We start from the raw sequence: 14470 nt of genomic DNA, 5'->3' as shown, positions 1-14470 counted from the left end.
ACTGTGAACTGTGTTCTGACTCACTTTAAGGCCCAAATAAGACCAAATACACATGGACTAAAGACCTTAGAAACTAGATCAGCTTTTCCTTTAAGTTGTTTCGGGTGCTCCGTCACAGCAGGGAAAGCTGGCAAACACAGATCACCTCTTGAAAGAATACTGTAAATATTAGGCTGAATAAAATATATTCGTTTCACTATTCATATTTGTTTAAATGTGGTTTTTCAGAAGCTGTAAATTCCTCTTGTACTGGTGGCCCAATTTCACTTCTTCTCTAAACCACACAGTACAAGACATTTCTTCATGTTCTGCTCCTCTTATATGTACACTGCACCAAATATGGACCAGAAGAAGGCAGGAAAGCATGCAGACCTAGATCAAGCAGCCATTCCTTGTGGTTTCTCCACTCTTCATATGTTAGCTGCTGCTTAAGATTTTGCATAGACATACCTCCTCAGGAATTTTGTCCTGTAAAGTGCAGTGCTGTTTTATCCCCTAACACTGCAGTATAATTTGTATGCCTGCCAATTCTCCCCCAAGTCTCTACGGCCTCCCTGGGCAGAAATGTGTAGCAACAGTATAGAAAACATAGCACCTTAAAATGTGGATGGGGTCATATTGCAGGTGGGTAGAGGTCATGTTATGCAATGTGGAGGTCATGAAAAATTTGGTAACAGTAAGAGGATTCTGAATGTCCAAATATCAGAAATCAAAATCAAAGGCATGATGTACCAGTGTTTCTGGCAGTGCTGCAACGGGCACTTTCCTGCAGCCTGGTTCTGCATACAGAGCATCACACTGCACTGCATCAGGCTGTCACCAATGAAAACAAGGAACGCCGCAGCTCAAATTTCAGACGGCTGTACATTCTGAACTGTGGGGTTTCACTGTGCACAGAAAGTGTTCTGTTCTTATGGAAATATAACAGCTTAATTATGGAGCAAAAAGACTTTTACTATTCTCTTATCATCATTCCTCAATATGCAATTATCAAATTAGTGAATCTTTGAATATACTCTAGGGGGAAAAGACACTAATAAACAGAAGTGTTTAAGAAGCCCTGATCTAGAGCAAGGCTTGATACAAAAGAACCAGGCCAACAAGTCTCCGAAGTCAGGAAAGCTGGAACTGCTATTTGGGTTGCTGACTTGAGTTTCACACAAAAGTAAATAATAATTAAAATGAATTGCAGCTTGTAATTAAAGCAGAACTTCCAACAGTTCCTGAAGTCATCCTAAACATATTCCTCTGACATTTTGTGTATATATTTATGAGATGTGGTGATCTCAGCATTGACGCTTATAAAATCAAAATACTCATCAATTATGAAAAATGTTGAACAATATCCATGTCCCACAGTACCAAATATTCAGCCAGGATTTAATCCTTTTTATGTAAAAATTTAAAAGCATCTCCATCCCCTCAGTATGTAAATGCTTCATCTTAAAAAATGTTAAGACTGTATGCATACCAAAGTGATATGGGATTCCCCTCTGTATGCTGTGAAAACCATTGGTTAATAAAGAAGCTGCTTTGGGCCTCTTGCAGTGCAGAGCAGGGCAAGGAGGGAATTCTAAGTAGATAGAGGAGAAAGTAGGCAGAGTCAGTGAGACGCCCAGTAGCTACCATGGGAGACAGACATGCCAGAACCTTGTTGGTAAACCACGAGCCTCGTGGTAAAATATAAAATAATGCAAATAGGTTAATTTAAGATATAGGAGTTAGCCAGAAATACACTTAGGCTATTAGCCAAACCGTATTGCAGTTTCTGTGTGGTTATTTCAAGTCTGGGAAGCTGGGAAATGTATAAGCAGTCTCCACCAACACCAAAGAATTGTTTTAAAATAAACTTCTTTATAGTTTATTATCAGTAAATATTTGATTGTATACCTACTTCATAAGTTGCTTGATCAAAATAGTGTCATCAGTGGGCAGTTTAAGAAGCTGTGGTCTACGGAAGTAAGCTGACATAACAAGTGTTCGATGCACTGTTAACAATTCACAATACTTTGGTAGTAGTTATGGTTCTGCTTTCATTGTGAACAATTAGAACTCTGAGAGTAGGGGCTGAAAACCTTTTGGACAGAGGAGGTGCCTTCTTCAAACCTCTCCCCACACACAGCAGGCACAGACAATTTAAGTTTATAGTTTGTATCTTTAACATGATTACAAGAAGAGAGGCTCATGGATGTTTTAGGTAACAGAAGCAGCAACTTGTGACCAGTCCACTGAGCACTAGGCACCAACTTAGCAGAGGGTAATGGGAAATTGCACGTTTCCAGAACTACGTGAAGCAGGTTTATTACTCACAGACAAGAATAAACAACAGCAGCCTAGAATTTGTAACAAACATCTCCAAGGCTCAGGAAGGCTGCCTGGGAAGTCTCAAGAGCATGCGTCTTATCTGTCCCACAGCTGAAGGGGCCAGGATATAGCTTCCCTCTGACACTGACCAATGACCAGCCCGGGCTGGAAGCAAAGGCACTTCTCCAGGAATTTTGAGAGGCATGTGCAAATGGAGCCAACTCAATGTGGACAGCTGAGCTAGAAAATAATGAAGACTTTGACTGGGGCCTGTTAGCTTGCTGCCCTGCAGAACTTAGTAGGTCTGCAGTAGAAATGCCAGTCTGCATCTACAGAATGAAAGAAAGCTAATGGCCCAGAGGGAAAAGGAAGAGGAAGCTGTCGTTTTGCTTTCTGGTACCCAATTGAGTGCAATGACTTCACCTAACACCTAAGAGATTCTGTAAGTTACCTGATACCCTTATTGTTACATTTAAGCTATCTTGCTAAATGCTTTCATAACATTACTACTGGTCATGAACATGAACCTTTCTAAACAATTTATTGTTTCTTTGTGTCTAAAAATTAAAGAAAGCAAAGACCTATGTGGGGGTAGAGCTGAATGACAGAGCACTCGCCTAGATACCTAAAGCACTGGATTTCGACTTCAAAACTACCAAGCCAAACTAAAACTAAGCCATCCATTCCAATGAAGAGAACACACAAAAAAGGACACAGTAATCTAAATATCTTACAATTTGCTTTCATTAAACTGTATTCTCATGGGAAAATAATCTCTAACTTCTGTTGAAAAGGTTAATAAAGAAAACTTTTCAAATACCTTTATAATGCCTAACACATGATCAGCCTGTAAAGATCAACAGACTTTTCAGAGAAATCATAACTGTGATAGGAAGAGGATATTAAACGGCATTTTTCTCAATATAAGTATGGGAAATAAACAAAAAAAATTTACCTTATTTTTATTCTCCCCTTCCTTCTACCATGGATACTCCATTTACTAGGCAGTAGAAAGGGAAGTAAGATAAAATTCTCATGGCTATGAATGTCAACTGCCTAGCCATTCCTGCTGCCTGCCCAGACGAGATTCTTACTGAGCCATTAGTCTCTGCTAGAATTCAGTTTCCTGTATACTGAATACAAACTGCTGACTCAAAAGATTAAAAAAAGCTAAAATCCCAATGTGTATTTCCAACCTTTAAAGAAAAAATTCCCTCAGGTAAAAAAAAAAAAAATCAATGTAGCCAAAATAAATGAGCAAGAACCTATTGCTGTCGATCTTAAAGCAGCTTCTAAAAGGTCACTTCCTCGTTTCAAGGGGACAAATCTAACAGATACCACCATTAGCACATGACTAAAGTAAACATCTCCAGCAAGCAGGCAAAGTGAGGCAGGACTTCTCCCTGCAAACCCCTCCAATGGGGTTCATGTCAAATGTCAAATGTCAGACTCTAGTAGAGAGGAAACATCAAAGAATTCACATTGGGAGCCTTCAACAAAGCGGCTGCTCTCTAGTCTTGCTTCAATGTAGAGCACACCTAAGAACTTAGGCTATGGGAACAGTTTAGGTGGCACACACGAAGCCCTGGTTTCAATGCCCAGGGCTCTATAATTTAGGCTAAAGGTGCACACCGGTAATCCCAACATCTGTTGGAGACAGGAGGATCAGGAGTTCAAAGCCATCCTTGCTATATACTAAGCTCAAGGCCAGCCTGGGATACATAAGAATCTGTCTTAAAACACAAGGAAAAAAGAACAAAGGAGACCAAGTAAAAAACATGCCAACAAAATGCAATATATGATTCTGGACTACATAAAAAAAAAAAAAAAATACTTTCCAGCACATAGCAGACCAGGGAATTTTAATGTAATCTACATGTTACATCACCACGTCACAGCATGAAAGAGACTGAGTATTCCAACCTTAAGGGTTTAGGGCTGGCAGATCATCCCGAGGTGTGATCACATTTGAGGTGTGCTACTCTCAAATGCTTCTGTAAGAAAAAGGACACACAAATATATTCAAATAGCTACAGCTGGGGGCTCCAGATGAAAGGACTATTCCCACTGAAATTATTTCCAGTTAAGAAGCTTTTCTCCGTTATACTTTCCTTGCCATTGTAATTAAGAGCATGGAGCTCCCCCATGCAGCTGAGAGCAGGCATGCCGCAGGACCGACCCTGGGTCTTCCAAGAGCTCACTGAACCAACTGCAGGAGCTCAAGATCTGACACCCCAAGCTCATCACATGGAAAAGGGAAATCTCTCACTTATTAAAAATACAGTGATATTCAGATGACTGTAATTATATTTAATCTTTCTGATGTCATATGTGGCCCTTAGTTGGAAATCAACTGTTCCCATTCTCCGAGTTTTGCTGTGGTGACACTCCTGTGACTTACTTCGTACCACAGACTCGGAGGGGGCCTCCGCCTGACAGCTTACTTATACTCCCCCTCGCCCCTCCCATTCATGCCCTAACCCACAGCTTGATTCTAATGCTGTTATGATACCTGGACATCTGTCGCAGCATCATGGCACTGCCTTGTGTGCCTTTTATGTTCTACTGCACATTTCTCTGCATTTGCTGCATCACCTAACAAATATCTCTGCCCATATCTAAAATAAAGAACCAATCAGAGGTAAAAGTAAATTCTCCCTCAGTTCTTTAACTGAGAAAGGAAAACTGAATACAAATGGATAGAATGGTATGCAAACTAAACACTAAAATGTTGTTTCATAGGACATTTACAGGATATTTAGCAAAGGGGGGCTGTCATTGAATAGCTGGCATTTTTGACATGTGTCTTCTCTTTGTTTACGCCTATACAGAAAGTGAGGAAGACACGTGGGATCTCCAATGGCCCAAGCAGGAAACGCCGGCAGCTATCACTCCCGCCCAAGTACGGAACCCAGGACTCCGCTTGTGCTCCACGAGTGCTCGCTCCGGACCACACCCCAAGCTCTGGTACAGCCTGTACAATCTGGGTAAGCAGGATTTTCTTTCATGAAAATCTCTGGCCCTCATGGTAACACTTGCATCATTTTACTAAATTCGTCTTCTCAAATAATTAAGGGCAGATATTAAACTATTTCAAATAAGTAAATGTGGAGATTTTTAGACACTAAAACAGATACTATATCACTGCATAATTTCTTTAAAATATAATTTTTTTAAAAATTACATTAAATATTTACAACAAAAAGTACCTTCCTTATGATGGCTCATTTGTATCTATATTTTGGCCAATCCAGATTTTAAATGGTTGCAAAAGAAAATTCTGTTGTTTTATGTTATCTTTTAACCCCTCAGGATGTAATAATAACTGTGTGACATATAAGAAAACAATTCTAAATGTAGGTTTGCTATTTAGCTAATTTTAGCATATTCTTCAACTGGACATTGCATGTATATACACATACAACATTCATGAATGAACTATGCCAAGTGACCACACAGATATACTACTATACCCATGAAGGAACAAACAGCACCGAAAAGCAAAACAAGTTGTTTCTCTCTCCGTCTTCATACTAGACCAGCCTTTTCTTTTGTCTAAATTTTACTGCGTCTTCCAAACACAGATCCAAAATCTACTAAGAAGTTGATCTTAATCAAAACATGAGCCAGACCTTACATTCCTTAGTTGCAAGGACCAATAAGTAAAATGCATATTCAAATTTGTGTTTAATTATAACTTAGGTCCTTATGTGTATGTGACAAGCACTACCAATTAAACCACCTCTCTAGTCCTATATTTACCTTAAATATAGGCATGCATTTTGTTTATTTTGTTTTTTGTTTTTCAAGATCAGGTTTCTCTGTAGCTTTGGAGCCTGTCCTGGAACTAGCTCTTGTAGACCAGGCTAGCCTTGAACTCACAGAGATCCACCTGCCTCTGCCTCCTGAGTGCTAGGAGTAAAGGTCTGTGCTGCCACTGCCCAGTTATGCATTTTTAAAACCACAAAATATATGATACTCAAGACATTTCAAAGGTTCCACCACTGAAAATCTCATAAAGATCACATAAAAAATTCTAGGGACCCCAAAAGAGACCATAATAGGGCTTTTTGTTTGTTTGTTTTTGTTTTGTTTTATTTTTATTTTTTATTTTTTGGTTTTTCAAGACAGGGATTCTCTGTAGTTTTGGAGCCTGTCCGGGAACTAGCCCTTGTAGACCAGGCCGGCCTCGAACTCAGATTCGCCTGCCTCTGCCTCACAAGTGCTGGGATTAAAGGCATGTACCATTGCCCGGCTGAGACCATAGTTTTTAAATTAATTCCAAAATATAAGTGTTTCAGTAAGCCATATGGATGTGTTGGAAAAAAGAAGTTTCCAGAAGTGGGAAGGAGGTAAGAAGGGAGAATGCAAAGATGAATATGATCAAAATATATTATATACATATATCAAATTGTCATAGAATAAAAATTTATTTCTAAAACTATGCTATGGAATCCTTTGGCAATGTGATTATTAATGTTTATACATCCAAGGGCTTTGCCCCTTTCAGTTCATATGCATTTTAATCATCGTCTTTATGGCTATACACTCACATAATAACTAAAATATGCTAGGCCAACATAACCATAGGAGAACAAAGCACTTGGCTTGGTAAATTTGCTGTATTAATTTTCATAAATATATATAAGAGATCTAAAGAGGGAAACACTCAGAATTTATTCTGCTTGAGAAAATGCTAGAAGATAATCTAGAAATACAAACAAATTCTACAGGAGATCCTCTACCTACAAAATTCAGTGTTTCTTTCCTGAAGTCCTGAGCTGTCCATATGCACACACTGTTGCTTCTGAATTAGAGGATTACATTTAAAATCGTTCTGTAGGAGAAAAATGATGACATTTTATGATGTTAAACTGGAAGTATGAACAACAGTACATACTGACGTTCTCTAGAATCAATGTTCATTCTTTACCTATTTTTCCGATCTATGTGACTCACCACTACTGACAAGAACCAAGTGTGCATCAAGAATGTGACTGTGGAGGAGGTTCTGGGGCTGGTGTCCGGAAAGGACCGCCTGCACCAAACATCCTGTGCTGAGGAGCTCCCATGCGTATCTTCTTCCCTCAGCCAAGGGCATTTTCCTCCCTACTCCCCATGCACACTTGGGTATCTTGTAATACATCATTCAATTCCACAGAGATGCCAAAAGGAAGGGAGAAAATTAGCTTTTCTAAGACTTTCAAAGAGGTCATTTCAAAATCAATCAAAACATTAAAAAAAAATTGAGTTATTCACATGATGCTTAATTCTATATTCCATGTTACATACAATCAAATCTGAAACTACATTAATAAGAAAGTTAAAATATTTAACTTCTTAAAATGGACTCTAAATCAAGATTCATGGCTGCTCTATCCCATGATTTTATAAATATCTAATTTACACTTTAAAAGCACGTGTGAAATGATACTTTAAAAATTTTAATTTATTATAGAAGCAAAATTTTTACTTGGTGTAAATGGAAACAAATTTCCAGAGAACTTCACAATATGCCATTAATAAACATATGTAAAACACCAGAGCCTATTTTAGTTTAAAAAAGAAAGAAAGAAAACAAAAAAGGAAGAAAGACAGGCAGGCAGACACAAACAAAACACTCCCACAAAAAAAAAAAAAAAAAAAAAAAAAAAAAAAAAAAAAAAAAAAAAAAAAAAAAAAAAAGAACCTCCCAGGCAAGACAGCTCAAACCTACAACCCCAGCACTTGGGAGTGGAACCAGATAGCACTAAGTTCATGGCCAGTCAGGACCCTATCTGAGGTAACAGAGTGAAATCCTGTCGCCAAAAGCAAAACAAAGAAACCTCCCCAACCCCACCCCCATCTCAGGTAAATAGAAAGGCAGTCTGTACCAGCAATTATAACCACGCTGCCTATGGACACTAAACCAAGACATGCATCCAGACTGCTCTTCCACTGGAGAAAGTCTTTGCAGAAGCTTACTTTCCATAGGCCCCTCTAGTCTACATTAATCTGACAAAGAAATAAACTGCCATTACTTAAAGTAATTTTTATTCTTCAGTACAGACATCCATGAAAATGTAAAAGCTCAGCTGAGCAGTGGTGGCGCACGCCTCTGATCCCTGCACTTGGGAGGCAGAGGCAGGTGGATCTCTGTGAGTTCAAGGCCAGCCTGGTCTGCAGAGTGAGTACCAGGACAGTCAGGACTGTTACACAGAAAAACCCTGTCTCGGAAACAAAAGCTGCATAAAAATGTAAAGGTCACAATTGAATTCTAATCTTCCTATTAAAAAAAATTTTTTATAAAGAAAGTACTGAAAGTACAAGTCATGAGTATGAAAATAGACGGGATATTCTAACCAGTTAGTGAATAAGACACAAACCAGTGTCTGTCTATACACAGAGTCACAAACATAAATCAGGCATGAACAACATACCAGGCGCAAGGAGGGATGTAGACGGAGACTGCTCGTTCATCGCCTTGCCACCCAGACCCAAATAATCACACAGAAACTATATTAATTGCAACACTGTTTGGCTTATAGCTCAGGTGTCTTCCTAGCTAGCTCCTACATCTCAAATTAACCCATTTCTATTAAACTATGTAACGCCATGAGGCTCTGGCTTACCAGTAATGTTCTGGCCTCTTTCTCCTACAGCAGATACATGGCGTCTCGTTGACTCTACCTACTCTCTCTCTCTCTCTCTCTCTCTCGTGTGTGTGTGTGTGTGTGTGTGTGTGTGTGTGTGTGTGAATGTATATGTATATATGTATATTTGTATTTCCCACCTGGCTTTATGCTACTAAGCCACTGGCCAAAACAGCTCTATTCGTTTCATTAACTATTAAAAGCAACACATATACAAAAAAAATCCTATATTGGGGGGAGGGAATTTTCAATGTATGGTGATTTAACTGAACTCATGCAAAAATTTTTTCCTACTGGCAAAGGATAAAGTCAGCATTCTGTTGTATATACTTTTTTCTCATGTCAAGAATAAACATTTAAACAAACAGCCCCCTCCCTCAAAGAACAAGAAAAGAAAAACACTATGCCTGAGGATATTTAATAGGACAATTAAAGTAATTTTTTAATTACTAAAACAAGAATTATACTATGGCATCTATAGTTTGGTTTTGTTTTGGCTTTTTTTTTTAAGGGGAGAAATTAAAACTTATTTTTACAAAAACTTTAGAAAAACATCTAGGAAATAAATATAAGTTACAATAGCCTCCAACTATATTAAATGTGAACATTCATCAAACTAACTGACATATAAACTAGCCACAAAATATTAAATTCCCAAATTACTGATTTATGTTGAAAAACCTAACTCACAAAACAGTGACACAAAGATAGGAACCCGTGAAACGCAGTCACAGACATTCTAACAACTGAGTTGATCTGGAAAGCTCTATACTTTGCTCATGTTCTTGCACAACAGAAAGGAAAAAGAGAAACATTTCAGTCTACCACATACTGCTATCAGCAGTCTAATAACTAAACTAACCCAAACAACCTTCTTGTTTTCAGACTTAATCCAATAATGAGATCCATTCTGCAAAAAGGAGCCAATAAGATTTTTTTCTTTTTTGAAATACAAAGCCAACCTTGCCATTCTACAATTAAAACAAAACACAAAAAACTTTAAATGAGGCCAGGTGTCGTAAAACATACCATTAACCCAAGCACTTGTGCAGCAGAGACAGGTAGATCTCTCTAAAGTCAAAGCCAGCCTGATTTACAAAATGAGTATCAGGTCAGCCAGGGATACTTAACGAGACCTGCTTCAAAAACCAGACAGGCTGGAGAGAAGGCTCCCCAGTGAAGAGTATTGGCTCCTCTACCAGATGACCCAAGATGGGTTCGTAGGACCCACATGCAGCTCACAACCCATGGTAGCTCCAGGTCAAGGGATCTGACACCCTCTGTGGGCACTGCACACACATATATGCAGGAAAAAACTCATAAAATAAAAATGATTAATCTTTAAAGAAAAATCTTTTCCATGGTTTTCAATTCTTGTATGCCTCAAACATGAACATACAATCCAAGATGCCCTGCAACTGTACCCAAAGGTGTCCTCTCACTGGTGCTCACTCTGCACCTTCAAGTTACATCTTTAGTCTTAGTAAAAACTTCTAACCACCTCTTTTCTATTGTGGGAGCTGCCTGTGCCCTAAAGACTACTTCCAGCACCGAGTCTCTCCCTGCAATACCTCAGTACCACCCAGGTCCTGAAACCTTTCCCCATGCATTACTTTAAACAAGCAATGCCCAGTGCTGCTTCCTGTACTTCCTGTCTCGTTCCTTATACTTGAAATACTAATTAACTGCAATAATCAGGTTGCATACCTGGCTCCTTACCCACTATTAACTCAGCATAACTATCTGGCCTATTCAGAGAAGCGTACCCAACTGCTCTAGGTAAAACTGCACCCACTTCTAGTCTATCTTCAGCCCAGCACTTAACAGGGACAACACAAACACTCAGACAGACACTGCTGTAAACATGCACAGATGTCAGTGTTTACGGGAAAGCTGCTTACTAGCAGGACTGTCAAATGAATATACGAGGTCATAGCAGCACAACTAGATATTCTATTGCACAGTAAGTGACTGACCTGTCCTAATGCACCATTAATTCTTTCTGTTGGAAATACTGATCACATTTCTGTCAGTTATATGAGATTTATATTTATTACCTATTCTTTTAACAAAAATAGTCTCAACCTAGAATACTTTCAGTATGATATAACATACTACAAGTGTCAAACAGCCAACAAACAGCTAAACTAGCTGTTCCAAAAGGGAACCATCACTTGTTCTAGCTAGTACACCAAGGGCTCACCATTATGTTCAGGCTTTAGAGGGACTACAAAAAAGATCAATAATCTCAGTTTTAAAAATAAAAAGACAGGAAAAATAAGACTCTGGCTACTTCATAAACAAAACACTGTAATGAATGAACTGTGACTATGGGACTTGAGTCAATCAATAAGCTTCCAGTGTCTTCCTGTGAACTGGTACAATGAAGTCTAGCTAACCTTACACGTTAGATACCTTGCAGAGCTGAACAGGAATCTGCAGTCTAGTTGTGTCCACTCAACACCATGGATCCTACACTTGTTTCTGTCACAAGGACCATTTCAGTTACACCTGAAGCAATTTTTGGCATCAATAGTTTGAATCTTCCTTAATGCAGTTCATCTCTTTAAAATTATTGAGTCTTTGCTCTATATTAGCAACATGTGCAAAAAGTTTTATCTAAAATCACCAATAATTCACTGGCATAATTGCATAAGAGCTCATAGGATAAATATGAGAGCTAGCAGAGCAATGCCCACATGAGACAGACGCCAAGGCATACCAGTTGTGCACCATGAGCTTCTGCACGGCCAGCAGGGCATTGTAGCGGACCTGCTGGTCTTCGTGGTGCATGTGGTTCATCACCAGCTGCTTTCCACCAAGCTGCTCAATAACCCTGCAAAACAGAAAAGACCGTGAAGATATCATTTCTTTCAAACTTATGCTGGTCACAAGTGAAAAGTCCAAATACCAAAGGCCCAAAGGCTATCCAAAACCAAAGTAATAGCTAACTGCAGTAAGCTAGCATTAGATCTCACATCACTCTCAATGAGTTACAGACTGTGCTAGTTGAATGAGGACAGTCTGTACAGCTGATAAAACTATTTGGGAAAGATTAAGAAGTATGTCACTAGGGGCAAGACTGAAGTTTCAAAAGACTTGTGCCATTCCCAGCGTGCTCTCCCTGCGTCCAATTTGTGGTTTGGGGATGTGAGGTCTCCCCTGTTCCTGCGGTCATGCCTTCCCTACACCATCATGGCCTCTGATTTTCTGAAACAGTGAGTCCAATTAAATGCTTTCCTGTATAAGGTCATGGTGTTTTTATCACAACAGACAAGCAACAAATACACAGACATAAAACATTAGAATATGTTTTCTTTAAATTCCTAATATTCAGCCCAACTGATAACTCGTTTCTGAATCTATCATCTACCAGGGTACATCACTCAATTCTAGGTAGCTGAGTATTAAGTTACAACCAGAATTTCTGGCATGCAATCAGTACTGAATTCCAATTAATTTCCATAAGATCAATATCAAGTCCACTCGTGATTAATTACATTATCTCAAAGACACAAGTTTAGATTCAGACAGCAAAGGACAGAGGATAAGGAGCATTCATGTTAATTTCCTGAAAACCTAATTTTAAAATCTCACATTGACAGAATATGTCACATGCTATAAAGGAGAGAAAGTCAAACTTCAGGAGCATGAAGACGGCTGACAATCACACTGCTTTCTCTAACACTATATCCCCAACAACCCAAAGTGCACTTAATACAGACACATAGGTTACATTAAAGCGACCATTTGCTTCAGGAATATGCTCTCGACAACAATACCATTACAAACAGAGCTTTGCCCTCTCTTAACTCCAGTCGGAATATGAATTTCCCTACCATTCTTCATCTGTCAGTGCTGTCCAGTGGGCTGTGCCTGTTACTTATCGATGTGACATGACATCCTAATGCATAGGCATTTAGTGCTTTAAGACAAACTCACAGGCTTCTTGGAGACCAATGAGGAACAGAAGAGTCGAAGTACAACAAAGCCTTAAACCTCAAGTGCCTACAATATGTCAGGCACTGCTATGCCAGCTCAGCTCCACTATTAGCCAGACAATCACATTCAGCAGGTCATTTACAGTAATTGCCAAATATGGAGAACAAGTGTAAATCCATTAGGGAGTCACTGAGATGATTCAAAGATGCAAGCCCATGTCCTTTAATACAGTAAGACTTGCTGCCTGGTCAATGGTAGGGGCTGTTCCTGTTCAATCCACTCTCTTCCCTGCCATCAAAGCAATCTTTACTAAATAAAACCCTGAGTATCATTTTTCCCATTTAAACCAGTTCAGTGGCTCTACTCTTTATTAAAGGTACTCTGGGCCCTGAGCTCACGATCAGTTGTTGTCCTCTTTTTTAATAGTTGCTGCCTTTTAAACTATGGCTATCCTAGTCAGCAACTGCAAATTCACCATTACCAGCAGTGGCTAAACAGCAAGAGCTGCAATCTGAGGAAGCTCTGTTCCCTCAGGCACCGACTCTTTCAAAACTACTAAGAGAACTTAACTAAATCTCTGTCCCGCTAAGGAACTCAAAATTCAAACTATGAGGTAGAATCCTGCTTCCCAACGAGGGTGAATAGCAAGCAGCCCACCTAGCTCACCTCCTCGCATCTCCCAAGAAGTCCTCATGCCTTTTCTTGCCCTTCCTTATAAGCCCTTCTCCACCTGGCTCCTCCCTACAACTTCCTGTCAGCTAGTTGCTGGCACAGCCTCTGGACCACAGGTGAATTTTATTTAATCAAACATCTCTTTTCATCATTAAACGAATGTTCCAGAGCATAAACAAAAGTAACACTTAAAATAATATTCTACAACAACCAACAGTAAGTACAATTAGTCTAGCCTGGAAACAGCTTACCTGACACATGCATTTTCTCCAGGTGTCACAGCCCCTTAAACTTGGAACCCTACACAGCACTTCAGCACCCTACTAGCGAGCCATTTTAAACAGCAAAATTCAAAAACAAAAAAAGGAGACACAAGATGCAAGCGTGGCACCAAACAGACCATGTAAACAACACTTCTTTGTAGTAGAAGAGTGAGCACAGGAAGGCAGAACTCAGCCATAGTCTACCTCAGCTGCAAATGTTTCCATCAAGGATTCAATGTTTTCTTTGACTAAGCATGTTCATGAACGACTGAAGAAATGCCACAATTATCTACATGAGCTTTAAAATCATATAATTTTAGCAAGGAAGCAAATTCACTGGTTTGGAATCCATGAAGCATATACTTCATAAAGCTGCCATATTACACATGTAATATAACTGATGAGCATAATACTAACACAGGCACTTCTTTTATATAGGGTACTGCACTAACTACTGATTTTTATCCTCTTTTTTTAAAAGATTTATTTATTTATTATGTATACAGTATTCACCAGATCTCAGATGGTTGTGAGTCACCACGTGGTTGATGGGAATTGAACTCAGGACCTTTGGAAGAGAAGGCAGTGCTCTTAACTGCTGAGCCATCTCTCCAGCCCTCTAATTTTATCTTCTATAATCCTCACAATAAATACACT

The 14470-nt window shown here is 39.2% G+C and overlaps 1 protein-coding gene across 3 annotated transcripts in view; it reads right to left on the bottom strand.

The window, feature by feature from the left end:
* Atp6v1h (ATPase H+ transporting V1 subunit H) overlaps positions 1-14470 on the bottom strand; it is a 67203-nt gene that overhangs the window by 11048 nt on the left and 41685 nt on the right. For all 3 annotated transcript variants that reach the window (XM_057790617.1, XM_057790619.1, XM_057790618.1), the window contains one exon: positions 11659-11772. In XM_057790617.1, the coding sequence (XP_057646600.1) occupies positions 11659-11772 (114 nt within the window). The remainder of the gene's footprint in view (positions 1-11658; positions 11773-14470) is intronic.

Source organism: Chionomys nivalis, chromosome 16 (assembly GCF_950005125.1).
Source record: "Chionomys nivalis chromosome 16, mChiNiv1.1, whole genome shotgun sequence".
In the NCBI taxonomy this organism is placed as follows: Eukaryota; Metazoa; Chordata; class Mammalia; order Rodentia; family Cricetidae; genus Chionomys; species Chionomys nivalis.
Note: the sequence above shows the minus strand (reverse complement) of the source record. Positions and strands in the feature narration are given on the sequence as shown.